This window comes from Anabrus simplex, chromosome 1, assembly GCF_040414725.1.
Source record: "Anabrus simplex isolate iqAnaSimp1 chromosome 1, ASM4041472v1, whole genome shotgun sequence".
Taxonomy (NCBI): domain Eukaryota; kingdom Metazoa; phylum Arthropoda; class Insecta; order Orthoptera; family Tettigoniidae; genus Anabrus; species Anabrus simplex.
In genome coordinates, this window is record NC_090265.1 from 1,250,810,827 (window position 1) to 1,250,838,730 (window position 27,904).

The window sequence follows — 27,904 nt, forward strand, 5'->3', positions numbered from 1 at the left end:
GTACCTTAATTACGGTCACGGCCGCTACCTTCTCATTCCTAGTCCTTACCTATCCTTGAGTCACCGAAAATTTTTGATGCGTTAGTGCAAGGTAAAAAAATTTCCACCTTCTGTAAATCCTCACAATTACGTACACTGGCCTTGTCCATTAACCTTAGCCAAGAGTTACGTGTCTTTATTCAGAACCCGCCTACTCCCGCGCAAGCAACAAGTGTTTATCCAGAACCGAGTTACGCGCTTTTGCGACCATATGTTTTCTCTTAGGGTTGAAATATTAGTCGACAGATGCCAGGAGCGTATAGACAGGGCCTTTATTTAGGCTAAACACAGGGATTTGAAATTAAAGAAAAGAAGGTGTTTGTTCCGAAGCGCAGTTTCCATGCTGGGGTACTTCATATAAGTTTGTTGACATTGTGAAAGTTTGTATTTTGCCTTTTCTAGATGTTATATCGCAGAAATGTATTCAAAACGACAGTGAAATAGTCATAATTATTAAACAGTGATGAATACCTGGAAATTAGTGGGAAAGCAAGAAAAGTGAAACTGTTGCAAGTGAGTGTGAAAATAACCTAAGTGACAGAGTAGACGCTGACGATGAAATGTGTTCTGTGGCCTGTGTTGTCTGTAAGGCCCAAAAAGTAAGAAAAGAGACTTACTGTAAAATAAGCACAGCAAAGCCATTCTTACACCCTGATACATGCTTTGAAATATATCACACAAGTGAAGGTTTCTAAACTGTCAGGGAAGACTCAACATAATGTGTATAAAACTGATCAAATACTAGCTAGATTGTTACTGTACATGTTTATTAATGAATTTGCCAGTTCAGTATTTATAGCAGTAGTCCTAGTTAATTATGAAGTATAGTAGAAAGTGGACTGATGCTACAGCTGAAGTTATCTGCAAAAGTGATAGAATCATTAAAATGTCCATGAAACTGGAAAACACTAAGTACACAATCATACAAGTGTATGCCCCACAGACAGGCTGCAGTGAGGAAGACAAAGAGAAATTTCGGCAAGACCTGGAAGATACTGTTAATGAGGAAAATATTATTATTGGAGATCTAAATGCGCAAGTTGGGTACGAGAACATCATTGGTCCACATGGATTTGGACAAAGGAACCCAGAAGGAGAACTATTAGATCTGTGCAGAAGAAGTGATCTTATCAAAAATACATTCTTCAAAAAAGAGACAGTGACAGAATAAGGTACAGTTGGGATGGCCAGTATAGAACATTGATTGACTACGCAACCACAAATAAAGATGGTGGCAGGTACATCACAGATGTAAAGGTCATCCCTAGTGAAAGCATGGACAGTGACCACAGATTGTTGGTAGTAGACTTCAAACATAAGACAAATGAAACGCAGAAACTTATTACGAAAAAACCAAGGATTAAAACTTGGAAGTTGCAAGAAGTCCAAATAAAGGAAGAATACAAACTAAGGATTCAATAGAGTTTGCCGAAGTGTGAAGTAACCAGCGTTAATGAAGAATGGAAGGCCTTCAAAGACACCTTTGTGGGAGAAGCCAAAAACCTATGTGGAGTTACAAGTTCTATCAAAAGAAAAAGGAGACACCATGGTGGAATGATAGAGTGAAAACAGCGGTGAAAGAAAGAAACCAAATAAAGAAGGCACTGGACAAGGAGAAACAAAAACAGGGACAAGAACGAAATGAACAAGAAATACAAAGACTTCAAGGAGTATACAGGAACAAGAAACTTGCTGTAAAGAACATTGTAAGGGAAGAAAAAGAGAAGAAATGGAATGAGTTTGCAGACAAACTGGAAGAGGACAGTAGAGGAAATATGAAATTGCTATACAGAGTAGTGAAAAACAAGCGAAGGGATCAAGAGACCATAAAAGCAATAGAACGTGATGATGGAACTCTGGCACAAGAGGGAGAAATTAAACAAGAACTCAAGATCTATTTCGAAAAGCTGCTGAATGGAGATACAGAAAACATAACGGATAGAGGAGAGCCAAGTCGAGGAACCACAACTGAACCACCAATTACATGGCTTGAGGTTGAAAATGCGCTCAAGAGCATGAAGAAAAAAAGGCAATGGGCGTAGATGAACTAAGTGCAGATATGCTGAAAGCAGCGGGAGTTCCAGGAATCCAATGGCTCTATAGACTGCTCAACAAGATATGGGAGGAAAATACTATTCCTGAGGACTGGAAGATGGGCATCATTGTACCTCTGTTCAAGAAAGGAAGCCGACGAAAATGTACTAATTACCGTGGTATCACACTACTGTCTCATGTCCTGAAAATATTGGAAAAAATAATAGAGACCAGAATCAGAGATATTGTTGAACCAATTTTGGAAGAAGAGCAGTATGGTTTCAGACCAGGAAGGTCAACTACAGACCTTATATTTGCAATTAGGATGCTAATGGAAAAATACTGGGAGAAGAACAAGCCTTTATTCCTAATATTTTTGGACATTGAGAAAGCATACGATAGTGTACCAAGGGAAAGAATTTGGCAATGCATGAAAGAACTTCAAGTGCGAGACAGCCTCATAGACAAAGTGAAAATGTTGTGTAGTGGGAACAGAAGCTGTATTCAAGTAGGATGTGGTTTGTCGGACTGGTTTGAAACAAAGAGGAGTGCAGCAGGGCAGCTCATTGTCACCACTTCTATTTATTATTGTAATGGATGTAGTAATGAAATCTATTAAAAGGAAAGAACACTGAGATATCAAAGCCTTCACATTTGCAGATGATGTTGCGATCTGGAGTGACTCAGAAGATGAATTGGGAGAGAGAATACAAAGCTGGAATGAGGAGTTTAAGAAATATGGTTTAAACATCATCAAGACCAAGACGGTGGTGATGAAAGTGTATGGGGAAGGAGCAGAACCAATAGTCATGTTAAATGAAGCTCAACTGGACAGCGTTCCAGTTTTCAAATACTTGGGTAGCGTTATATCAAATGACAACTTAGCAAAACATGAGGTGAACAATCGAATCAATAAGGCAGCACACCTCCTCTGCGAACCATGTGACCTTGCCGCGGTGGGGAGGCTTGCGTGTCCCAATGATGCAGATAGCGGAGCCGCAGGTGCAACCATATCGGACGGGTATCTGTTGAGAGACCAGACTAACGAATGGTTCATCGAAAGGGGGGTAGCAGCCTTTCGGTAGTTGCAAGGGCGGCAGTCTAGATGATTGACTGATACGGCCTTGTAATAATACTCAACATGGCTTAGCTGTGTTGATACTGCTACTCGGCTGAAAGCAACGGGAAACTACAGCCGTAACTACCTCCCGAGGACATGCAGCTCTCTCTGTATGAATGATGTACTGATGATGGCTTCCTCCCGGGTAAAATATTCCGGAGGTAAACTAGTCCCCCATTCGGATCTCCGGGTGGGGACTACACGAGAGGGGGCGATCAGGAAGAAGGATACTGACATTCTGCAAGTCGGAGCGTGGAATGTTAGAAGTTTGAAGTTTGAATCGTTGTGGTAGGTTAGAGAATCTGAAAAGGGAGATGGATAGGCTAAAGTTAGATGTAGTTGGTATAAGTGAAGTACGTTGGCAGGAAGAACAGGATTTTTGGTCAGGCGACTACCGAATTATCAACACGAAATCAAACAGGGGAAATGCAGGAGAAAATAGGGCAGCGGATAAGCTACTACGACCAGCATAGCGAAATAATTATTGTTGTCAAGATAGACACCAAACCAATGCCCACCACAATAGTGCAGGTCTATATGCCTACTAGTTCAGCGGATGAAGAAATCGAAAGAATATATGAGATAGACGATTTAATTCAATATGTAAAAGGTGACGAGAATCTAATTGTGATGGGAGACTGGAATGCAGTGGTAGGCCAAGGAAGAGAAGGTAGTACAGTAGGAGAATTCGGACTGGGACAAAGGAACGAAAGAGGAAGTCGGCTGGTTGAATTCTGCACTGATCATAATTTAGTCCTTGCCAATACTTGGTTCAAACACCACAAACGACGGCTGTATACGTGGACGAGACCTGGAGACACTGGAAGGTATCAAATAGACTTCATTATGATTAGGCAGAGATTCAGAAACCAGGTGTTGGATTGCAAAACTTTCCCAGGAGCAGACGTGGACTCTGACCACAACTTGTTGGTCATGAAATGCCATCTGAAGTTGAAGAAATTGAAGAAAGGAAAGAATGCAAAAAGATGGGATCTAGACAAGTTGAAAGAAAAGAGTGTGAGAGATTGTTTCAAGGAACATGTTGCACAAGGACTAAATGAAAAGGCTGAAGGAAACACAATAGAGGAAGAGTGGAGAGTCATGAAAAATGAAGTCAGTAGGGCGGCTGAAGAAATGTTAGGAAGGAAGAAAAGATCAACTAAGAATCAGTGGATAACTCAGGAGATACTAGACCTGATCGATGAACGACAAAAATACAAGAATGCTAGAAATGAAGAGGGCAGGAAAGAATACAGGCGATTAAAGAATCAAGTGGATAGAAAGTGCAAGGTAGCTTAGGAAGAATGGCTGAAGGAGAAGTGCAAGGATGTCGAAGACTGTATGGTCTTGGGAAAGGTAGATGCTGCATACAGGAAAATCAAGGAAACCTTTGGAGAAAGGAAATCTAGGTGCATGAATATTAAGAGCTCAGATGGAAAGCCACTTCTAGGGAAAGAAGACAAAGCAGAAAGATGGCAGGAGCATATCCAACAGTTGTATCAAGGTAACGATGTAGATAATTTGGTTCTGGAACATGAAGAGGCTGTTGATGCTGATGAAATGGGAGACCCAATTTTGAGGTCAGAGTTTGACAGAGCTGTGAGTGACCTAAATAGGAACAAGGCACCTGGAATTGATGATATTCCCTCTGAACTACTGACTGCCTTAGGAGAAACCAGCATGGTAAGGTTATTTCATTTAGTGTGCAGGATGTATGAGACAGGAGAAGTCCCATCCGATTTTCGGCAGAATGTTGTTATACCTATTCCCAAGAAAGCCGGTGCTGACAGGTGTGAAAACTACTGCACCATTAGTTTAGTATCTCATGCCTGCAAAATGTTAACACGTATTATTTACAAAAGAATGGAAAATCAAGTTGAAGCTGAGTTGGGAGAAGATCAATTTGGCTTCAGGAGAAATGTAGGAACACGTGAAGCAATCCTGACTTTACGTCTGATCTTAGAGGATCGAATCGAGGATCGAATCAAGAAGGACAAGCCCACGTACATGGCATTCGTAGATCTAGGAAAGGCATTCGATAATGTTGATTGGAAAAAGCTATTTATGATTCTGAAGATTATAGGGATCAGATACCGAGAACGAAGAATTATCTACAATCTGTATAAAAATCAGTCTGCAGTGATAAGAATCAAGGGCTTTGAAAAAGAAGCAGCAATCCAGAAAGGAGTGAGGCAAGGCTGCAGTTTGTCCCCTCTCCTTTTCAATGTTTACATAGAACAGGCAGTAAAGGAAATCAAAGAGAAATTTGGAAAGGGAATCACAGTCCAAGGAGAGGAAATCAAAACCTTGAGATTTGCCGATGATATTGTTATTTTATCTGAGAATGCAGAAGATCTCGAGAAGTTGCTGAATGGTATGGATGAAGTCTTGAGTAAGGAGTACAAGATGAAAATAAATAAGTCCAAAACAAAAGTAATGGAGTGCAGTCGAACGAAGGTAGGTGATGTAGGAAATATTAGATTAGGAAACGAAGTCTTAAAGGAAGTACATGAATATTGTTACTTGGGTAGTAAAATAACTAACGATGGCAGGACATAAAATGCAGACTAGCACAAGCAAGGAAGAGCTTTCTTAAGAAAAGAAATTTGCTCACTTCAAACATTGATATCGGAATTAGAAAGATGTTTTTGAAGACTTTCGTGTGGAGCGTGGCATTGTATGGAAGTGAAACATGAGCGATAACTAGCTCAGAAAGAAAGAGAATAGAAGCTTTTGAAATGTGGTGTTACAGAAGAATGCTGAAGGTGAGATGGATGAAGATATACTGAATCGAATTGGTGAGAGATCGATTTGGCTAAATTTGACGAGAAGAAGAGATAGAATGATAGGACACATCTTAAGACACCCAGGACTTGTTCAGTTGGTTTTTGAAGGAAGTGTAGGTGGTAAGAACAGTAGGGGTAGACCACGGTATGAATATGACAAACATTAGAGCAAATGTAGGATGCAATAGTTACGTAGAAATGAAAAGGTTAGCACAGGATAGGGTGGCATGGAGGGCTGCATCAAACCAGTCTATGGACTGATGACTCCAACAACAAGGCAGCACAATTTTACCACCAGGTAAGACACCTGCTGTGGGATGAGCAAATACCCATGAAAACAAAAATGACATTGTACAAGTCCTATTATACACCAATTCTTACATACAGTCTTGAAACCACAACACTGACCAATAGAGATAATTCCAAACTTCAGGCAGCTGAAAAGAAATTCCTACGCACTATGATCCAGAAAACCAGGAAAGACAAGATTAGGAATGAGAAAATTAGAGAAGAAGTAGGAATAGACAATTCTCTCCTAAATAAGATTCAGATATCAAGACTGAAGTGGTTTGGTCACATGAAGAGGATGCCAGTAAACAGAACTGCAAGGAAGGAATTTGACAGAAAGGTAGAAGGAAGACGACCTGTGGGAAGGCCACGAAGGAAATGGATAGATTTAGTTAAGAGCGATGTAATGCTGAGAGGTCATGATTGGGACAAGTTGGTGGAAGAAGAATGGTACAAGGACAGGATGAGATGGAGGAGGCTCATATACCACACCCGGGAAACTGGAGATGGTTTAGGATGATGAGTAGAAAGTGAATTACAGCCCAGTTTAGTGATCTTAATCGAGACTACTTTGTATTGTGACTTGTGCCATTTTTGCACTAAAACCAGCAGTTAAGGATTTTTCAACATTATATGAATACCTACAAGCTGGCCTTGTGAAATCAGGTATGAATGACTTAATAAACTTCAGAGTACTTACATATTTGTATTTTCATGCGTTAGGAATAAAAAATATTTTACAAAAAATAATTACACTCTCAAGCAAAAACTTATCCGCTTCGGAAGGGTTAACGATCCCTGGAACGTCCCTCCTGGAACCTGTGTATTGAGGTCCCGCCAAGATCGCTGGCATCAGAGTCCATAGTGCTAGCTATTAGGCCTGGCCTACACCACAGTTGCTTATCCAATCAACTACTGTTTGTCTATGTGCAAGATGTTCTGCCCATGTGGATTGGACCCTGTTTATTAAAACAGAGGTAATAGAAGGAATGACCATTACACAGTTATGTAAGAAATTAACATTGAAGCAAGAGGAGAGAAAGAGAAGGGTTATATCTGCACGACTGAGATAAATGCGCATGACCAAAACAAATCTGAGAGAATATTTTGAGTCAAGGTTTTCCTGGGTATGATATGTATGGTCCCAAAAAACAAAAAAATTTGAACGCATGGTATTATATGTTCTTCAGTCTATTTTAATTATTCATCACCCTTTTCCCTCTCCAGCTCCCACCAGGTTAGGATGTGTACAGCACCTTTCCATCTTCCTGTATCTGATTACCACTAATTATACTATTCTTGATAGTTTTCAATCCCCTTAGTACGGATCTCCCTCCTGCTATCTGGGTTTCTATCATCCGCTTTGACACCCTTCCCTCTTTCATTCTCTTGAATGTCCAAACTATCTAAGTCTTACCTCAAATATGTCAAAAAAGCATTTCCTCTCAGATTTCCTTCCTAAAAATGAAAATCCACAGCCTGTTTCCAGTCATTCGACCAGGTCAGGAATGGAATGAATGAAGCCCCCATCAAGCGGTGAGGATAGGAAACGTACTGGCTACCGAAGCCTGTCGAACTCCTCTGGGGCAATGATAAATGACTGACAGATGAAATGTTAATGGAGTGTGTTGCTTGCTGGAATGAAAGATGACAGGGAAAACCACAGTACCCAGAGAAAAACCTGTCTCACCTCTGCTTTGTCCAGCACAAATCTCACATGGAGTGTGAGATTTTAACCATGATATCCAGCGGTGAGAGGGAGGCGCACTGCCGCCTGAACCACAGAGGCTGTTAGATTTCCTTCTTGATGCCCTCATTTCTTACTCCATCCTTCCTTGTCTTTCCTGTCATACTAGAAAATTTTGATTCACTGGCCTGGTCTTCATTCTCGTCTTTGTCAGGGTCCAGGTCTCTGCTGCATGTCTCAGTATTGGGCAATAGTACATCTTATACATCACCTCTTTACACTTCCTTTCCCTCACTGATAGAATGCATTTCCCTGCTGAACCATTTCACTGATCTTCATATCGAGCCCTGTATCCCAAAATACTTGAGGCTCTCCACATTTTCAAGGGTTTTCTCCATTTATTTTTATCACTCATTTCCCTTCCCTTTCTCCTCTAGTCAACATCAGTTTTACTCGTTTCCAAGCTGATTTTAGTTCTATAATTTTTAATAATCTCATTCAATATGTCAAGGTGCCCTTGCATCTACTTCCTTTCTGCCTGCTCCCCATACCACAGTATCATCTGCAAACAGCAATACCTTAAGCTCCCTGTCCCTGTAATTTACCTTTCTTTCCATCACAATTTCATCCATAACCATTATAACAGTGGAGACAGCACACTTCCTTATTGTTGACCAGTTTCATGCCAATTTAATTTTAATTTTAATTATTAACAAAATATAATTCACCTCTCACGTATGTATAAACCCTGTAGATACCCACAAATAGTACATCAATAGGTTCAATTGTTTCTGAGCAAAATGTACCGGCAGTAAATTTATACAATACCAAGTGCTCATTCATTTTTTGAGCAATTGTTCATATTATACTAATAACATGTCAACTGCTGGAACCCCCTGAAAGATAAAAGTTTTGGCATCATAGAGGAGAACTGTAGGTTGCCAGATGAAGGAAAAACTAGGACTAGGCAACTGTATAAAGGGGAGATGCCTTTTTTTGTTTGTTAAAGAGGTTTCATTTGTGGCTGGGAAGGACAAAAGGATTATAAAACCTACCACCCATGATACCTCAATTCATCGAACAAGCAGACAGGACAAAACACTGGACAGGTTTTGATGAAACCCAAGGTAGCTGATTCAATAGATCAGTTACTTGACAAACTTAGTTCTCTTTCTAGACTTTAGTAGAACAAGCAAGTAGAGTTCTAATTTTGTGAACTGTATGTTTAGTGAAAGAAATTCTCATCCCTGATAAGAGGGCAGCAGTACCTCAGGATGAGGTGCAAAAAAGACTGACTTTGGACCGGCTATCACTGGATTATTACGAGCGTTGCTGAAGCAATATTAATGGCCATGATGTGTGGAATGCAACAGGAAATTACCATACTATCTTGCCAAGAGAATCTTATTGGACATAGCTAATTTGGAAAGGCATCTGTCAAACGATATGACTAACATTTCGTGTCATCTCAGGTCCAGATTGAATGGCATGAAATTGGTAACTAGGGACACAAAGGCAAACTCCCAGGCCTCAAGGCAATATGGGACTGTGTATAGTAGCATCAAAAGAAGACCACCACTTCAAAACTAAAGTAAAATGTAACACGGTCCTTGCCACCCACGAAGCTCCAAATCAATGAGAACGAAATGGAAAGCCATGATCTTACCTAGGGCTGTCTAAAACACGCTGGAATTGAAATGGCTTTTTGGCAAAATAAGAGGCAATTAGCTGTATTTTTCTGGACCAGATAATTTAAGTCCCACTGGTGTTGCAATTATTGTCCTTTGACAGTTAAATAAAAAAAATGGATGTTGTGTTAATGACAGTATTGTTTCATGTAACACTGAAGGCGCACCTTATAAATTTCACATTATTCAAGTTTAAAATGGTGTACTTTAGCACCCTCAAATACCACCGGACTGAGCCAGGATGGAACCTGAGATGTTGGGGTCAGAAGGCCAGCACCTCAACCGTCTGAGCCACTCAGCCCTGCTTCCCCCCCCCCAGTCCTTTTAATAGTTCAAGAGGATGTGGTCACCTCTGCCCTGCATCCATATCCAGGCTATCATACTCTCATCACGCACATATCTCTACATTCTTCTTGTTTTATTACTCTTTCCTGGTCATAGCCAGAACTACAGTCAACAATATTCACTTCACTGCAGCTTTCACAAAGTACATCAAGCTATAATTGATATGTGCATTCAAAGCACATGAAAAGAGATGCCAAAGATCTCGCATACCTTGGGAGTTAAAATTAAACTACCTGCGGTTCACATCTTTATGGTAATCACAGGATCTGAAGAGTAGGAACACATTTTCAACAAAGCCATGTGATGACCCTGTGGGAAGGATTATAAATCAACCCCTTCTTCCAGGTCTTTTCATGTTCCTTGAATCATGTTGATGCTCCAATCCTTAAGATACCATGTGGCCAGCACTGATCCAAGTTTTATCTATCCATACAACATTTATAATATTTTTATACTTAACCCCAATGCACCCGTAAGCGGACTGGTACGCCGGGGTGCAAGGTCGCATATTGGAGATGTTTGTGACATCTGTTGGCTTTTTCTGGAAACATTTCTACTGGAAATTTGTTCTTGGTGTCTGACAGTGTCCCCAGAGTGCTCTGGTATGCTTCTTTGGCAAGGTGAATTGATTAAAACATCGATCCAGAAACCGGTATTCTGTTGTTGACAAGATGGCTGAGAGGGAAGTTACTTCGTCGTGCGATATGCTCAGTAATAGCGAAATTCAAAGCTTGCTTGACGTTTTAGGCTCTGATTTCAGCAGTGATAGTAAGGAAGAAGTTATTAGCGATCCTGTGCATGTTATATCGAATGATTCAAGCAAGAGTGAAAGTGATTTGGTGTGAAAATTATGAGCAACCTGTTCAATGAAATTGGGTGTCTGAACAGAATTCTCCAATTATTCACAACTTTTCTGGAGCAAGTGGAGTGAATCCTGGTAGTGGTATACATAGAAATGTAAAGAGAGATTTCATTTTCCGGAATTACTTAGATTCCAACATTGTACAGTTCATAGCAAACAAAACTAATAGGTATGCCAGTAATGATCCCAACTTTTCTAAGACAAACTCGAATAAAATATGTGTATGGACTGGTACAAAAACCAACTATTCAGAGTTACTGGTGCAAGGATGTTAGTGTTGATACACCCTATTTTAGAACTGTCATGCCTCGCGGCAGATTTCTCGAACTGAGTAAATACATCTGGCTAACAATGAGGTAGCTGATACTTCCAATCCTCTAAGAAAGTTGCACCTGGTTATGGAAATGATTGATACCAAATTTAGAACATTGTACACACCCAGCAAGAACATTCATTAGATGAATCACTGATGAAATGTAGAGGTCGCCTTCATTTCATTCAGTACAACAAATCTAAGCGAGCACGGTTTGGTGTAAAGTTTTATAAACTGACTCAAAGAATGGTTACATACGTTCCTTCAAAATTTATGTAGGTCTAGATAAAGTCGACGACATGCCAGCTAGCAGCAAGATAGTGATAGATATGATGTCAGTAATTCACTGGATCAGGGCTATTGTTTATATGTAGATAATTGGTATTCATCACCAGATCTGTACCTTTATTTACACTCAAAAGGGACAAATGTATGCGGAACAGTCAAGGCTAATAGGAAAAATATGCCCAAAGAAATAGGTAAGGTACAGCTTGAGGGGGGAGGCAACTATATATTCTTGCAACAATATGTGTGCGATCAAATGGAAAGACAAGAAAGATGTTTTGGTGCTCTCAACAATGCATGGACTGGACTTTGCTTGCACTGGCAAGATTGATCGGAAGACTGGAGTTATCCTATTCAAACACACAGCTATTATATCCTATAATGCTAACATGGGAGGTGTAGATTTAAGAGATTAACTTCTTAGTCAATTTCATGTTATGCGTAAAACACACAAGGCATACAAAAAAATTTTTTTTTAATATTTTGGATATGGTCCTTCTGCATTCTCACATTCTGCACCGAATTGTCAATGGGAAACAGGACAGAACATTTAATGTTTTCAAACAGAAATTGGCAGAAGAAATTATTGGTTGCTCATTTCAAGGCTAGACATTGTCACACCTGGAGAGTTACCATCTTGACTGGCCGGCACTTCCCAATCAAAGTGGAGCCCTCTGCTGCAAAGGGTTCCAAAACAACAAAACGGTGTGTTGCATGCCTGAAACACAAGCAGAGGAAGGAGACCACATGGCAGTGTGATCAGTGTAAAGTTCCACTTTGTATGGACCTTTGTAGCCATACCACACACTAAAGAACTTCTGAGGCAAGATAAGTTAATGAAAAATTTACGTTTTCAAAGGGATTTTTTATGTGTTATATTTCTGTATTGTTCTGTTTTTGTGTCACGAGCAATAGCGTGGTATTTCTCAAGTATAAAAAAAGGTCCCGTGATAATACGTGCAGTAGATCACCCACTATACTGTTTTAACCGAAGGCTTGCAACACCAAGGTTGCATACTAAAAAGGTGGCGGATTCCTAGGAATGTCAGTGCACAGGACGGGTGGGTGCATATGGGTAAAGTCCCTAAAAAACTGACATCTCAAAGCCACAATATCTGCCCTCTCTACAATCACATTTCTGCCATTACTTTGCTTATACTCCAACTCCAGGCCACGCAAAACTTTATTCAGCAAAGAAATGCTTCCTGCAAATAAGAAAACTTCCATGAGCCAAATTAATTACTGTAGTTTGCAACGTGTTAGGTATTCTCCCTTAAAATAGTACCCGTGACAAATCCGGCTCCATGGTTAAACTAAATGGTTAGCAAGCTGGCCTTTGATTCAAGAAGTCCCAGGTTTGACTCCCAGTTGGGTAGGGGATTTTAACTTTCATTAGTTAATTCCTATGGCTCACGGCTGGGTGTTTGTGAAGGTTTCAGCATTACATTTCATCCTAGATAGGGCCCCATCTTCACAGACGTGCACGTCGCCTATACAGCGTCATATCGAAAGACCTGCACCAGGCCTCTCCGGAGGCCACACGCCATTATTACCCATGACAAAAGGGGGAGAAAATTTGGGGAAGGAGAAATGAAAGTGCAGATGACTTGCGCGTCTGGGGAGAAAAGGAACAGGATATCTAGAAACAGATGCATGGGAAGATGAGGAGGAACAATATGGAATAAAATTTAATACCAAAAAGCGAGATAGTGATCACAAATAGAAAGGAGACCTACAAGAGGGACAATGCTTCGAGGGGAACAGCTTAGGAAGGGGGAACGGAGAGAGTTTCAAGTACCTGGAAAGTATCATAGAGGAAAGTGGAACAAATAAGGAAATAATCGAGCGCAAAAGAAACTCAGGGGTGTTCATGAAAAGTGTCAAAGCCTGGTCTGGAACGAGAATGTCCTTCAGAGAAGCAAAAAGAGTGATATACAGGACGCACTATGTGCCTATCCTTGACATTTACAGCAGAAACTTTGACTACGATACAGGAAAGTATAACAAAATTTCTGAGAAGCAGTATAGGAGTGGCAAGAATGGATTAGATGAGAAGTAAAAGAAGAGCCACTACAGAACAGGATACACACATCTAGACTTTCGATGGTACGGACACATGAAAAGAATGATGGAGGAAAGGATACCCAGGAGGATGCATGAAATGGAGATAACAGGAAAACGATAGAGGAAGACCAAGAGACTGGTGGATAAAAGGAGTGGAAGAGAGTGCACAGAGAAGAGGAGAGGCTCATGTTCTAAGCAGACCTGGCCAACAGATGGAAAATGCACATCATTATTATTATTAACTGCATTATTGTTAGAAGCTGTCTAAGTAACCATCCCTTTCTTCAGTCTCCTGCCTGGAATTGGAAGTTTAGACCAGCCAGCTTCAACTGAAGGGAACTTCTCTTTTGTCACCCTATACCGGTACACAGTTTCACACCAAGAGCCCCCTAATTAGTTTCCTCACTGGAGCAAAAGGCATCATTATAATATTGCAAATAAATTGTGCACAACAGATGGTACAGGGTTTATCAATATTCCAACAAATACTCCCTCAACTGAATCACTGCAACCACCTTATCCAAGTTCGAGTTGTTCATTGGGCATCTTTGTATCCGCACAAACTTTGCAAAATGCAAGTTTCTAGGAAGTAAAATCAGCTATAACTTAACAAATACAGCAAAACCTCCATTAACCAAATATCTGTCAACCAAATACTGGTTTAACCAAAACATGTTACCTGAAATTATTCAACTCATAAGTACCGTGTTTATGAAATGCAACATTTCTGTATGATATGTTCATATAAATTATTTTTCATTCCAACACTTGAGTGTTCATCCTAGGACCTTCCTAATTTTAATTTCCAATTTTACAGACCACCTGCCTAACATAACCTACTGCCATAGAAAATAGTATAGACACCAGAGTTAATATGTTAATAAAACTTTTATCCTTTGTTCCACATAGAAACAAGCTACACAAAAATGTAGCTTATTTTATTTCTATGTTTAATTATGTGGAGTAGAGATTTTTTATTGTACCCAGTCAAAATTTTAACACATGTTGAACAAAATAAGTGCCCGTATTTTTTTTTTCCCATTTCTAACGGAGTGCTCAATTTGAAAAATCATAACTTTCACACGTATTTGATCGTTATGAAACTTCAATACATCTAAAAGTAACTTGTTGATCTGAATACGAAGTTTATTTCATTTGACATTTGAGAAAAAAGGCTGTTGAAAATTTTGAAACTTTCTCATTACAAGGTGATTACAGGTGTAAAAAAATTGCTTGTTACGAAGCTCATGAAAGCATCAGGCTAAAATTAAAACTGCTTTTTGCCTGCATGCAATTGTTGATTTTATATTGGTTTATAAATAATTAGGTGGTTGTATGAGAAGAAAGCAGCCTACCGGCCAGCAAGAATGCACTTGTCCCTGAAAACCCTAAGAATGTTGCCGGGTTGAACATCAAGTGGGCGTTCCCTGCTGTGCATTACGTGAATGTTTGTTTCGTCAGTTGTTTAAAACCTTTATTGGACCAGGACTCTATTATCAACAGAATTATGTATTATATCTCGAATTTTGCCTTAAGTTGGCTTACGAAAAGTACCTCTTTGTTTCATTAGTGATTAATGCATCAGTGCACTTTGCAGAATTATTTGGAAATTTACTTTCCTTAGAAGTAGAGAACAAGTCATTGCTTCTTGAAAATTTCCCATTTCTACATGAACATTAGCAAGAGCATATAAATTACGCTCTTGCTAACGCCGCCAGCTGAGCGGGCGGAGCACAGCAGCATTCTTTCCACAGCGAACTCTCGTAGCTTGTACGTAATTCAATATGGTAAAGATCGAAAGGCCAAAAAATTCTTTACTCATTGCCAGACTCCGTGGCTGAACAGTTTTCGGATACACGACATTTGCAGATGAATAAGCTTGAGTGGAGCTTTTGAAGGTAGGAAAGATTATATGAAGATTTGAAATTTTTAAGAGGACAAATTTAGGCAAATATTTATTTATAGGTAGAGGAATTGGGAATTGGAGCCAAACTACTGGACATCAAAAAAATGAAATTTATTTTGCGACTTGTTTTACGTCGCACCCACAAGATAGGTCGTACGGCGACGATGGGGAAAGGGTTAGGAACAGGAAGGAAGTGGCTGTGCCTTAATTAAGGTGTGAAAATGGGAAACAGAAAACCATCTTCAGGGCTGCCGACAGTGGGATTCAAAGCCACCATCTCCCGAATACTGGATACTGGCTGCACTTAAGGGACACTGGGACTGAAATTTTGGCGAAATACATGAAAAATATTGATTTTCGTTTTTTTCCATATTAATACACCCCTAACTCCTGCGGATCAGATAGCAGTGTTTTTATCTAATTCCGCCATTTTTAGAGCTCTAGCGTAGCTTTTAAATGCCTGGCGTTCAGTCCTTTAAACGCCCAATTTCGTTCGACTCACAATCAGCGCACATTAGTGGTGTATTCAAGCAGATTTCTCGATTTCATTTCATAGGAATAATTCAAAAAGGCCTCCCACATCTGTCGGTCTGCAATGTGCAGCTTTCTAGTGGAGGAAGTAGGCACTTTTACTACATAAACTATATAAGAACTACAAAAGTATGAAAAAACTGAATGAAGATTAGAGGTGGTGGTGTGGCCTTGCATAATACATTGAGTCTATTTTTTACATATTTTCAAAGACAATGATTACTTATTAAAAAAATATTCATTAGTTTCAACATTATTTATGACATTTCCATACATACCATGTGCAAATCCTGTTTGTTTACAAACAAGTTGTTTTCCAGTTTGTGTTGAGGTGTGTGAGTATTTTCTAGTATTGTTTGGTGCTGTTCTGTGGTGAAATGCATACAATAAGTTCTCGGTGGCATAAGCCAAAATCCAAAAGTAGGAGAAAACAAGAAATTTCTTTGAGATTATCAGCTGCTCGGTGGAAATCAGCTGGCAATACCGGTTATCAGCATTGTCCATTATTTTAAAAAAATTGCTTTTTTCTCTGTTTCACTTTTTCAAGCATTCAAAATGTTACGCACACCATAAATCTTATGATATTGCTTTCAAAATTTGCATGTATTGTCTTCATTGCAATGGCTACAAACCTGCGGATCGATTTTTGGATTGCAATTTTGGTCTGACTGTAAAAAAATTTCAAACTTAAAAACTTGAAGATTTTTTGTAGAATAAAACTTGGATATGAAAAAAATATTTCTTTATACTCATTAATGCAATTCAAAAACGAATCCGTAGGTTTCTTCCAATTGTATTAGTGCAATAGAATATTACCTAAAAGTTACACTATCTTGATTGGTTTAATGCGGCAGACCTTTATAAATCTTGAATAATTTGCAAATGAAAATGTACAAAATATTTAATATCAAGAACTAATGAACTTGCAATGCTCAAATTTCCCACAGTGGTTTATGTTACGACTATTCATAAGCATATAAAATTTCAAAGCTGTACCTCAGTTTATATAGAATTTGGAAATTTCAGTCCCAGTGGCCCTTAAGCCACTACAGCTATTGAGCTCAGTGAGAAATAAAATTTTGGGGATACATTTATATTACAGTGTAGGTGCTCACTAAGGGGGGTGTTTTGGATATTCTGTTGCTAAGGGGGTGAATTTTTAAAATGAGTACACCTATATATCAAAAAACTTAAGTCAAATGACGTGAAAATTGGTATTTGGAATCTTTTAAAAATACATGCACATATTTTGTTTTTGGAAAATCCACTTAGGGAGTAAATTGTGATCACCCGCTACAATCGTGTTCCTTTCCTTATCGTTTCCCACACAACTGATTATCTTATCAAATAATTCTGAATCAGTGTCAGAGCTACCCTTTCCCAGTCTGTGCACTCCAAAGTCAAGTTGCCATAATCTTTAAAGATGAGCCTTACACCTAGAATTTCATGTTTTACATCTTTAAATTTTTCGTAGCTTACAAATTCTTCTTTTGCCAAAACGAATATTGCCCCTCTTACCATTCCTATCTCTACGATACACACTCCAGATCACTGAGAAAATGTCTGCATCCATTATATCATTTCTCAGCCATGATTCAACTATTATAATGTCTGGTAAGTATATATCTATTAAATTCTATTCCTTTCCGAAAGAAAGTCATATTGTTCTATGATATCACAGATAGCAAAATGTCAAAAGTACTTTAAAATTTTTAGCTATTAAATCTCTCACACAATCTTTAATATTGCGACAGGAAAGTCGTGCAGGAATACTGGTAATCCGACACATTCAGAACAGCCAACAGTCCAATTTTTCACTGGAAACTTGGAACATTACTACTTATAATTTTGTACATAACTATTAGAAATGACTTGAGAGGATTAAGAATAGCACTTCTAAATCACTTGGTAAAAAAATGTACACATATAACACTCGCAATACACTGGACATTTGAATTCTTGTATAGGTATCTTGTTGAAAATTTAACTGCCCATTTTTTACTTCCCAGTGGAATATTAAACTAGTACTCTTTTTTACATTTCATATGCACTCTAAATGAATTACACAAACAAAGTTACGCATTTACACGTCAGTACCACAAAGTTTCAATTCTGAAGCCATATACTGACGTGTACGAACTGTCAAAGCTTCAAACTTTGAACAACCAACTAACGAACATACGTAACATTATCAACAGTAGTGCCAATAGCATTCAACAACACACCACCTATTTTCATACTTCAGTCATTTTTAATGGAGTGCATGTTGATGAACCTGCTATTTCTCTCACATATTCTTCCAAGAGTCAGACCTCTCATTTTTCTTCCAATGGTACATTTATATCATAGGTATGCATTCTGAGATGTGCAGTGCTGTAACCTATGGGATGCTTCGTTTGTGATTGTATGTCCATTCAAATGTCAGATGTTGCTTCGTGACGTCATAGTTTCATCATGGCTGACCTGCCACAGGTTGCAGGGATGAACTATGACATCAACGTGGCTACCGAGGCACGAGAGTCTTAGTGCTTGCCACATATTGGCATTTAATAATTGCGTACAATTTGCAGAAAATCGTAATTTTCGCATCTGAGTTCCTTTTTTGACATGGTAGAATTCGCCCTTTAAGTTAAACATTTCTGAGACCCGAATTGGAGATAGCGTCAATGTGTACCGGATCCGGTTACTGCACCACAAATCGCACAAAACCATCAAGAAACTGATCTAAGAGTTCTTTGGGGAAATACACAACAAAAGTTAAAAGTGAGGAAATCCATCTACTTTTGATGTTGAACGTTTGAATGATAACTGCACATTATCAACAAGCTACCTTGAAAACAAGACTATGCTGTCTGATCAAACAGAACCAAGAAAGGTGGTAGAAAGGAAAGTTTACTACTACGCAATGTGTTCGAGAAAACCCGGTTTTCACCCAGAAAACTGTTTCAAATACCCCACAATGAAAAACTACAAGGATTAACATATTTTTTGTTCTAACTGTAAATATACTTCATGTAACATAACTATATTTTGTGTTAGATTGTTTTGCAGTGCATTTCCTACAGCTGTTCAGTGCAGAAATTAATTATAAATGAAGCAGGAAGCATACACTGAGGATAATGGAGTTCAAAAGGTTAAGATAAGTATTTGCAGCAAGAACAAAAATTGATCAATGTCAAATATAATTCCCCTACGACAGTTGCCTGTTTAAAATAATCACACTTGTGAGAACACGTACTGAAGCAGCTGTCAATCTCTAGCTCTGTGCGGACTATAGCAGTTAAAACCATTAAACGTTGTAAAACGAGTTATCTTGATCACCTTCCCACAAATCAAAATAGATAAAAAGCGTGACCAAATGCAGCCACAGTTCAGTGCAATATAAAATTTCTCTAATTCTCATTGTAAGACAACCCTTTCAAAAATTTAATGAACGTGGCAAAAAATTTGCGAACCTGGTCATCCATCACCCCTCCCTAAATATGGCCTTGAATGTAGTGTATGATCAGATATGAAATCATCGAATTAATGTACAACATTCACAGTCAACCATAGAGTTACTTCACCTGGAGAAGCAACAGTTCTCACTATCCTCTCAAAAACAAAGTTCACAGATTATAATCACCCATCACTACAACATACATTACCTGAAAATGTAGTGATAAACTTTAAATTATGTGAACAAACGGCTAGACCCTAAGGCCCGGTTTCAAAGTATACGCTTAAGCCTTGGATCGGGCTTAAGCGGGAGCTTAAACTCTGGACGAGTTTCACAGTGGGGAGTGCAAGTGGTAAGCCGAGCTTATCTGTGACTGGCTTAAGCTGTATGAAACTGAGGTTTAAGCTAAGGATTCAGTTCAGATGGTAGAGCGCTGGCCTTCTTATAGCCCAACTTGGCAGGTTCGATCCTGTCTGTCCTGTGGTGAAGGTGCTCAAATTCATAGGTTAGTGGGACGTAAAACCTATAACATTAACATTAAATAACTTATATTTCTGAATATATTTCGAGGCTCGTGAAATAATACAGTTTCCGTGTTCCGATATACAGTAAAAGAGAGAAAAAATGTCGGTCGGTCACTTGCTTTCTTGGCTTATGCTGCGTGAACCATCAACGATAGACCCCAAGTGTAAGCGTACCAATTGTAGAGCATGAAACCTCTACAAAAAAGTCTGCGTTGGTATATACCTATTTCCAACCGCTTGCCCTCTAGAAGCGATTTTATGCTATACTCAGCGGTAAAAAATATAACTCCTTAACATTAAATAAATATTTCTATATTATCCTCGAATTCCTCATTGAAATTGACCTCCAGTATTTTATAAGGATTACAACCTTGTCAGGACATTATTTGCATGAATGGTTCAGAAGTTATGGCCATTTTAGACTGTAGTGGTAATACGTGTCAGGACGGGCGAGTGACCTTTTTTAAACTTTATTTTTGTTACTATTATTGGAATCACATTTTCCGTTCATTTTTCTAAATTATCTTGGCTGATAAACGATGTATAACCTACAAGTCAATCAATCATAGGCTAAGGATGTAAACAAAGATGAGAATTGAATCATTGCGTTTGCGCAAGCATTACCAACTTCGGAGATGTTCAGCTTAGTAAAGCTGCACATGGTCCCCCTACTGTGAAACTCTTAGTGTTTAAGCCAAAGAGTAAGCCTTGCTTAAGCGGCGTGCGTGGCTTACTAAAGATTCGGCTTAAACTCAAACTGTGAAACCGGGCCTAAGTGTTATATGTAATTAACGCTTCGGTATAGAACATACAAGACACCAAACTGTGGTACCATTTGTCGACTGCCGGCAATAGAAATAAGGAACTCTGGAAGAATGCTATGAACTTCCAGGACAGAGTTGAGCAAAGAACTGTTACAGCTGGTAAATCTCAAAAATGAAGGTAACCATACTCAGAAAACAACTTATCACAATATATTAACAAAAATGCTCTGAAAGACAAAGGAGTAGTGCTACAAAAAAAGATGCAAACCATGGGCTAGGAAGACTTTGATGTAACGAGACTAACAGCTTGACTAAGCAGAAATGTTCCGAGCTGTCAGTGGAGAGATGGCTTGGATCGACATGCCCCTACGAATAAGCCTAGTGGAGTTTTACGTAGGAAAGATTATAAAATTCAAATTCAAGAGGATAAATTGGGGCAAATGCTACTTTATAAGAGGAGGAAATAAGGATTGGAATAATTTATCAAGGGATATTTTTATATGAATTTCTAACAACTCAAAGATTCTGCCACCTAAGCAATAGCCTTAAATGCAGTTCAGTGGTGACTTACTGATACACCACACTGCTGATTTTGATTGAAAGTCTAATTTTGAAATAGTTTTGTCACATGAGATTTTATGTTCATTTTATCAACCATATAGGTTTACAGAACACTGTAAAAGTGAGACCCTCAATGAAAGTAATCTCCTTACTCAAAATCTATAATAGTCTTGACTGTTCGGCGCAAAAATATGATTCTACGCTCCATAACCGTTGTGTTCCTTCACCAAGAATATAGAAATTTCAGGATAACCTAAAGCACCATATCTAGTAAATGTATTTTAGTATTTACGTAACCTTGCTCCAATCATTTGGAGCAGAAACACTATCCATCATTACTCCAACCCTGCTGACAAGACTTTCACACCCGGGGAACAACAGCAGTTTGTTTACACGCTCGCAGCCTTCTCGGGAAGGATGTAGTCAAGTGGTGCTCAGTGCTGACAACCTCTGTACTTAAAACTGACGGTTAGGATAAGACCTGGAACAGACCATTGGTCTGGAGTGGTTCTTGCTGTGCGGATGTTAGGATAGGATCTGGACAAGACCTGTGATATAAGGACAAGCAAAGGGGGCGTAAGCCCCCAAGTTACAAGCCGCAAAGAGGCCCTAAGCCTGTTACATTTCCTTGCGCTTTTATTGTGCTGGGAATGGTTAACGGATTATGATTAACATTGACAGGAACAAGATCACGTGCTACTTCACACTGGCCAACAGGAATGCAAGTAGCTACTTCAGAAATGAAAATGGCATGTAATACTCTTCATTAGGTTATAAAAATGTACTTGAAGGGGAAGGATGATGGGTTCCTGGACATCGCAATTAACACATCTCTCCTCTGAGAAGTACTCCAAGTAAGATTTCATTAATTTCCGCTTATAACATTAGAAATATCTTGTCAACAGAGCTGGAGTAATACCTTTTAGATATCAATACAATTCATACTTATAGCCCTAATGCTTAAAAACATAAATGAAGTATATACGAGTAAAAATCTTTCAGTGTATAATCGAAGCTTGAAGGTGCAGTCCTGATGATTACTTCACTAGTACATTTACCTGATCAGTGCATAACTAAGTCTTAGCATACAAGCAATCAATGCAACATGCATAGGCCTAGTTAATAGTAGTTTACAATAGTAATACAATAGTTGAAATTGCTAGTAGCAAATAAGTACAATGAAATTAGCCACAAAGAACCAAAACTCTCAAAACAAAACCAACCAAGATGGCACATGCTGTTAGTAACTGTTCACTTGGAAACCAGTATGAAGACAGAGCTGACATGACTACAAACAAATTGTAATAGCTACAGCAATACCTACATAAATAATTAGCAGGTGTAAGACCTAAGACTTCCTCAGTTACCTATTTATTGGTAGTCTAGATCTACCAATTTCCCCAATTGGGCAAGTTTGGGATGAACAAACCTCTGAAGCCAAATAAAATACTTCAGAATGATTTAGTAGTTAACCTAGCAGATAAGGTGAAACATAGCTAACAAAACTTTAACTTTGCAGATCTGTTAGAAGAATGAAAAATTCATACTATACAAAGCATTTTAATTAAGAAACCCACATAAGAAAAATTAAAAATCTTGTACCATCATTTTCAGTATTGCACTCAGATTGCCAATATCTTAATCACCACCACTTGCCAATAATCTTCACACCTGATGTAATTAATAGTCCCATACAGAACAGTTCAAAGGATGACATCCCAACATGATCACATTATTAGTTTACCACCAGAGTGACTGTAACAAGTGCAATTAGTCTATAATAATGTGGAATGAAGAAACCTTGACAGATGTCATACTTTCTCTACGTGAAAAGAGCAGAATGCCTAAAATTTCACACACGTATTACTTCCAAATCTTCACACGCAAATAAAGGTTAACTCCAGGAATTAACATATGACAAGATGACACTCACCAATAGTTGGAATTGTTGTGACTATTTCTCCTAATTTCAATTTATATAATATGGTCGTTTTTCCTGCAGCGTCCAACCCGACCATCAATATCCTCATTTCCTTCTTGCCGAAAAGGCCTTTGAAAAGATTAGCGAACATATTCCCCATGGTGGATGGTTATAAATATTGCAACGTCTGAAACACAAGAACAGCAGTCATTAGAACAAAACCAGTAATTATTACAGTACTTAAAAGCTTTCGGGAAAATGTGCACGAACAAAGTGATCAAATAGAAGTGTGAGGTGGCATGAATTTGGTTGAGCCCTATTGATTCAGGAAAGGCATTGTGTCCAACGACTCACCAACCACCGGTTATTTGTATTATATAATACGTTCTCAAGACAATGCACAAATCAATAGAAAAACATAATCACTCAACAGCAGTTAACAAAAACCAAAGACTTATAAACATAATAGAACTATGGAGACAAGCAACACTTCATGTCGACAATAAAACGCCAAGCCCTTTGATTTGTCACCTTGGATCTCCTCCCAGCGCAAACTATAGCTATTTCAGCTGTTCATACAGCATAACTTATTCTACAACATCAAGTATTACCAACAAATAGTTCTGATCTAAAAAGATTACACCACACTTACGTTCCGAGAAAAAAACACCTGGTTACTTCTTGAAATGCTAGCACATTAACCCAGGCCTCTTCGATATTACTATTATGTTAAAATGGCGGACGTGGAAGAGGATTCGTTCTTCATGCCACGTATAGGATCTCAGAATTGACGTAATTGGCCAAACACGTTCCACGTGACCAACATGACAGTGCCGGCGATGTGTCATACAATTGACAGGAACGCTCAAGAATCAAACTGACAAAGTAGTGCAGACTGAAATACTGGAAATAATCTCAAAAGATCATGACCATTTGCCTATGTTTTAGATTAAAGCCTACCTTCCCTCTTCCACGCGCTCAATTGCTGTATGTCCACCAACCGTCAGAGAATCATGCAGGTCGCAAAGCAGGTGTGTTAGAGCTTAGCCTACAATGAATACAAAGCCTGCCCAATAGCCACTCATAGCTGTCCGCCCTGTGGATGCTATATTTGCCGCTAGAGGCGCTGCAATTCAACCTCACATGAACACCTCGGTTGGCGGTATTTCTACACGTTGTATGCTTACTGGTGACGTTTACTACGAAAGTTGAATGTTAATACTGATAGAAGTAATGAAACTCAATAATGATTTTGTTTAGTTCGAATCCTTGGCTGAATGGTCAGCATTGAGGCCTTCGGTTCAGAAGGTCCCGGATTCGATGGCCGGCCAAATGGGTGATTATAATCACGTCTAATTCATCCTTCTGGCTCGGGGACTGGTGTTTGTGCTTGTTCCAACACTTCTCTTTTCATATTCAGACAACACACTACACTTCCAACCAGCACAGGAACTTGATATAGTGATTACCAGACCTCGGACATTTAATATGCATTATTTAAAATACCATGCTGATTTTGCTAAATTGATTATAATTCGTTACGGGGAAATATAAAACAAGTTTCCCTCTCCTCTTTGCTGCAAACGTCACAGAATATAATTTTACCATCCAATGTGAAATGGGGAATCTCTTGTAAATTGAGGACGACTTGGAACCTGACACTTTCGGCTTAATTCACACACTGACCAAACGGGAAAAATGTATTGTTAAAATACGTCACTTATATTACAATGGTGCACTGCTGTGTACCGTTTTTTAAACAAGGCTCTAGAAATAAAGTTTTCCATGAATTCCCTTGCCAAGAGCCAATTAGGGAATTGTGGATTAAAGCAATAAACAGACAGTGTATGGTACAGAAAATACGCAGACACTGTGACAGCAAAAATTAGGTTACTTATTATTATTATTGCACCTGTTCTAATAATAATAATAATAATAATAATAATAATAATAATAATAATAATAATAATAATAATAATAATAATAATAATAATAATAATAATGTCCTTATTCTGTTGTGTAGGTGGTACCAAGTACCAAGGATAAGTTATGGAACACTAGTGACCGCTCCGTCGAGTGCTGCAATGGCATATATTGGAGGGTACTTGGTAAGAGTTGTCGAAGACCACATGCCATGTCAAGAGTGTGTTGATAAAATTAGTAGTATCCAGAGTCCATCTCCACTAACGTCATTAATAAAAATCAAAGACAGAGGTGGTCTCAGGTATCCAAAGCCAGGTTTTGTTTCACTGCTGATGAAACTGAGGCAAATAAGGGACGAAATGTTATCGGTAACGCTGGACAGTCCAAAAATAGCACAAACATTAGCCGAAATACCGTTACCACGTGTTGCTAAAAATCATATTCTGCTGTGTGGGAAAAGTGATCATCCTGAGGAACTAAGCAGAATAATACTGCAGAAGTATCTACGCCCCTCTGTCACTAACTATGCTAATGGCATCACAGATGAGTATCGCCGAGAATACTTCTTGAGGAGAAAAACGATTTATGAGGAGAAAATATCAAGGAAAATGGTTAAAGTCGTTCATTTTCACTGAAAATCTACGGTGCGGTAGTAAAAATATCTAGGGTAGACCTTATGTCCTTTTAAATGCCAGACACAAATTTCGACAGTTATGTGTGTTATCTGAAATGAAAATCCACAGCTAGGGGTAAAAGGTGAACATTTATTATTTTCTACTTCATTCTGCTCAGTAACGTATATAATATACAGGAAGTGTAGTGTAGAGGTAAATTTGTGCTAGTTTCAACTCCCGTTATCAATGCTAGTGAGTGCTGATGTGAGGTGGTATACTAGCGCTGCAGTGGTCAAGACGCGCACTGCCAGGCGGACACTGTTTCTGAAGAGTGCACTGCGAATGAGCAGGCTTTGTATTCCTTGTAGGCTAAGGTTAGAGAACTCGACAACTCTCTGAACACTGATAGTAAACTATTCTATCCTCTTTGGTAAACATCCATTACATGATCAGTACGGCTAGTACATCTCCCAAACCGCAGATGGCAGACACCAACAGCAAACAAATTACCTAGAATCTATTTAGGCGTACTGCCATCGAAATAGATGACTATAAAATCCTACAGTCTACAATAACTGTATCGCCTTAATACATGCACGAACGAACGAGTGAGAATTTATTGTCAAGCGATGGTCTGGATTTACGGTTATCACCCTGGTGGCAAATTTATTTATTTATTTATTTATTTATTTATTTATTTATTTATTTATTTATTTATTTATTTATTTATTTATTTATTTATTTATTCATTCATTCATTCATTCATTCATTCATTCATTCATTCATTCATTTATTACCTATCAATTGTCTACCTAGGCTTTTCTTAAATTATTAATTTCAAAGAACTTCAATTTATGGAACATTTCCTTGATAAATTACTCCAACCACTAATGCCTCTTCTTATAAATAAACATTTGCCCCAATCTGTCCTCTTGCCATCCAACATTATATTCATATAATGATCTTTATAAAGACCCCACTCGGCCTAGTCTTAACTCTTAGCAAAGTAGCTGCCAGAACACCGACTCGCATCTTCAATCAGTCAATCAATCAATTAATCAATCATTCCATGTGTCACCACTGATCTGCTTTTAGAACAGTCACCCACGTAGCTAGGGTGACCAGATGTCCTGATTTTCGAAGGATACTCCTTTTTTTAACACCCTATCTTGCGGTCCGCGAAGAGGCTCGAAAATTGTATAAATATACTGCTTTAAATAAAATATCCTGCGAAAATACTGCGAAATATTTTTGCATTATAAATGGTTTCATTTCTTTGGCAGAATGTGGTATATGCAATTATTAATGTTTTAAACGAATGAAAAGGAACGAATGTTTAATTTAAGATGGCTACAGCTTCAAATATAAACACTCCTGTTTCCGGTTGTCGTTGCGGTCGTTACTTTCACGACGGGAAGAGCAGTTTGGAGCAGTGTAGTTGTGTACTGAGGAGCTGCTGGCTGGTGCTGGCGTTGTGACAACAGCTCTTTCACGGCTTTGAGTATAACGTACGCAATGGTACTGGTGATTATCCAGATGATCAAGTAGTGTGGTTTAAGCTAGCCGTGGTAATCATGCCGAAAGTTAAACGTAAATGTGTACTAAATGCCAAATTGCAGATTCTCTACCCGTTTATAGTACCAGATAAATCGAAAAGCGACGTTCGCTGCACCAAATGTTCAGCTTTATTTTCAATAGCAAACGGCGGGAAAAGCGAGATTGTACGACATTTGGATACTAAGAAGCACAAACTCGCTGACAATGCTGCTGCATCCAGCTCATTTCTCACTAATTTCTTTCGAGGAGTTGAACTGGGGTCAGCTGAACAGAAATTGGCAGCTTCTGAAGGCAGTTTTGCATTCCATACTGTTAAACATAACCAAACATTTCGCTCGGCATACTGCACGTCTAAACTGCTTCAGAAGTGTTTCGAACCAAAATATTCGTGTGCTAAGACAAAGTGTGAAGCTATTGTCACTAATGAGATTAGTCCATTTGCGATATCTGAAGTGAAAAAGGACTTGGAAACTGTGAACTTTGTCTCGGTCTACACACTCTCTTCAAATCATAAATCCACCAAACTTTTCCCCATTCTTGTTCGCTATTTTATTTACAACAAGGGGTACATGTAAAATTGTTAGATTTTGAAGAACAGATAGGGGAAATTGATGACATTATTTCGAATTCGTCCTGAAAACGCTAAATGATTT

General features: G+C 38.7%; 1 protein-coding gene across 2 annotated transcripts in view; it reads right to left on the reverse strand.

The window, feature by feature from the left end:
* Arf1 (ADP-ribosylation factor 1) overlaps positions 1 to 24,258 on the reverse strand; it is a 74,476-nt gene extending 50,218 nt beyond the window's left edge. The window contains exons 1-2 of one of the 2 annotated variants that reach the window (XM_067137651.2): positions 24,118 to 24,258; positions 23,170 to 23,344 (exon numbers count right to left, since the gene is read on the reverse strand). In XM_067137651.2, coding sequence (XP_066993752.1) covers positions 23,170 to 23,317 — 148 coding nt within the window. In that variant the 5' untranslated portion in view covers positions 23,318 to 23,344; positions 24,118 to 24,258. Of the gene's footprint in view, positions 1 to 23,169; positions 23,345 to 23,809; positions 24,080 to 24,117 lie in introns of those variants that run through there. The other variant, XM_067137650.2, reaches the window with a different exon arrangement.
* Between the last annotated feature and the right edge of the window lie 3,646 nt (positions 24,259 to 27,904).